The sequence below is a fragment of the Corapipo altera genome, unplaced genomic scaffold, assembly GCF_003945725.1.
Source record: "Corapipo altera isolate COAL_440 unplaced genomic scaffold, ASM394572v1 55967, whole genome shotgun sequence".
NCBI lineage: Eukaryota > Metazoa > Chordata > Aves > Passeriformes > Pipridae > Corapipo > Corapipo altera.
Genome location: NW_020888339.1, coordinates 723 through 2895, shown reverse-complemented (window position 1 = coordinate 2895; position 2173 = coordinate 723). Strand labels below are relative to the sequence as shown.

The window sequence follows — 2173 nt, the reverse complement described above, 5'->3', positions numbered from 1 at the left end:
GGGGTGTAAACCCCTAATCCCAGCACAGCAATCAAGAGATGGGGTGACACCAGGGTGACTCTGGGGGTGACTTTGGGTGACACTGGGGGGTCACTGGTCCATACTGGTCCGTACTGGTCCGTACTGGGGCACTCACCAGGGCCGTGGCCAGGCGCAGGATGGCCAGCAGGGTCCTGGCAGGGGTGTAAACACCCCCCATCCCACCAGGTAACCCTGGGACCAGGACACTGGGGTGACACTGGGGTGACACTGGGGGGTCACTGGTCCATACTGGTCCCTACTGGGGCACTCACCAGGGCGGTGGCCAGGCGCAGGATGGCCAGCAGGGTCCTGGCAGAGGTGTAGAGGCCGTCCCTGCTGCTCCAGGCCTCCCTCCTCATCTCCACGTAGGCGGCCGTGATGAAGTCGCCCAAGGCCTCGGGCACCCGCGGCTCCCGGCGCTTGCACATGGCCAGGTAACGTCTGGGGGGGTCAGGGGGGGGTCAGGGACACCCCAAAAATACCCCCGGGGGGGGAAAACCCACCCAGGAACAGCCCGGAACCAACCGGGAAAAAACGGCACGAAAATCACTGAAATCGGCCCAAAAACCTGCTCAGAACACCCCAAAAAACTCCTCAAAACACCCCAAAAACCTGCTCAAAACACCCCAAAAATCTCCTCAAAACACCCCCAAAAACACCCCAAAAATCTGCTCAAAACACCCCAAAAATCTACTCAAAGCACCCCCAAAAACACCCCAAAAACCTGCTCAAAACACCCAAAAAAACTCCTCAAAACACCCAAAAAAACTCCTCAAAACACCCCAAAAATCTGCTCAAAACACCCCAAAAACCTGCTCAAAACACCCCAAAAAACTCCTCAAAACACCCCCAAAAACACCCCAAAAATCTGCTCAAAACATCCCAAAAATAAAGAAAATGTCCTCAAAACACCCCTGAAAAACTCCTCAAAAACACCCCAAAAATGTCCTCAAAACACCCCCAAAAATACAGAAAATGTCCTCAAAACACCCCAAAAATCTGCTCAAAACACCCCAGAAACACCCAGAAAATCTCTTCAAAAACACTTTTCAGGGGCAATTTTGAGGGTGTTTCTGGGGTGTTTTTGAGGCCATTTTTGGGGTGATTTTAGGGTGGTTTTGGGGTGATTTTTCAGATATTTTTGGGGTGATTTCAGGGTGTTTTTGGAGTGCTTTTCAGGTGTTTTTGGGGTGATTTTAGGTTATTTTTGGGGTGATTTTGGGGTGTCACCCACCTCATGAGCCTCATGTCCAGGGGCTGGCAGGCGCTGGGGGGTTTTTGGGGTGATTTTGGGGTGTTTTGGGGTGTCACCCACCTCATGAGCCTCATGTCCAGGGGCTGGCAGGCACTGGGGGGTTTTTGGGGTGATTTTGGGGTGTTTTTGGGGTGTTTTGGGGTCTCACCCACCTCATGAGCCTCATGTCCAGGGGCTGGCAGGCGCTGGGGGGTTTTTGGGGTGATTTTGGGGTGATTTGGGGTCTCACCCACCTCATGAGCCTCATGTCCAGGGGCTGGCAGGCACTCGGGGGTTGCCGGCAGTGCTGGTGCACGAAGGTCACGTGTTGGGCCAGCCTGGAAAATGGGGGGAAAACGGGAATTTTGGGGGGCCCAGAAATCCAGGAGACCCCCCAAAAACTTCTGCCAGGGAACCCAAAGCTCTCCTGGGGATCCCAAACCTCATCCCAGAGATCCCAAACCCCAATCCCAGGGATCCCAAATGTTATCCCATGGATCCCAAACCCCAATCCCATGGATCCCAAACCCCTCCCATGGATCCCAAACCCCTCCCATGGATCCCAAACCCCATCCCATGGATCCCAAACCCATCCCATGGATCCCAAACGTTATCCCATGGATCCCAAATACCATCCCAGGGATCCCAAACCCCCTCCCATGGATCCCAAACCCCATCCCAGGGATCCCAAACCCCCTCCCATGGATCCCAAATCCCTCCCATGTTTCTCACCCCTCACCTGAGGTCCCTGTCCCTGTGGGGTCGGTCCTGGAGCAGCCAGAGCAGGTCCCAGACCCCATCCCATGGATCCCAAACCCCATCCCATGGATCCCAAACCCCCTCCCATGGATCCCAAATGTTATCCCATGTCTCCCAAACCCCTCACCTGAGGCTCCTGTCCCTCACCTGAGGTCCCTG

At 55.1% G+C, this 2173-nt stretch overlaps 1 protein-coding gene across 1 annotated transcript in view; it reads right to left on the bottom strand.

Annotated features, from left to right (window-relative positions):
- Positions 1-235: 235 nt before the first annotated feature.
- MCM7 (minichromosome maintenance complex component 7) overlaps positions 236-2173 on the bottom strand; it is a gene marked incomplete at its 5' end in the record, with an annotated part of 2551 nt that continues 613 nt past the window's right edge. The window contains 2 exons of the mRNA XM_027633072.1: positions 236-462; positions 1510-1593. Of these exons, the coding sequence (XP_027488873.1) occupies positions 258-462; positions 1510-1593 (289 nt within the window). The remainder of the gene's footprint in view (positions 463-1509; positions 1594-2173) is intronic.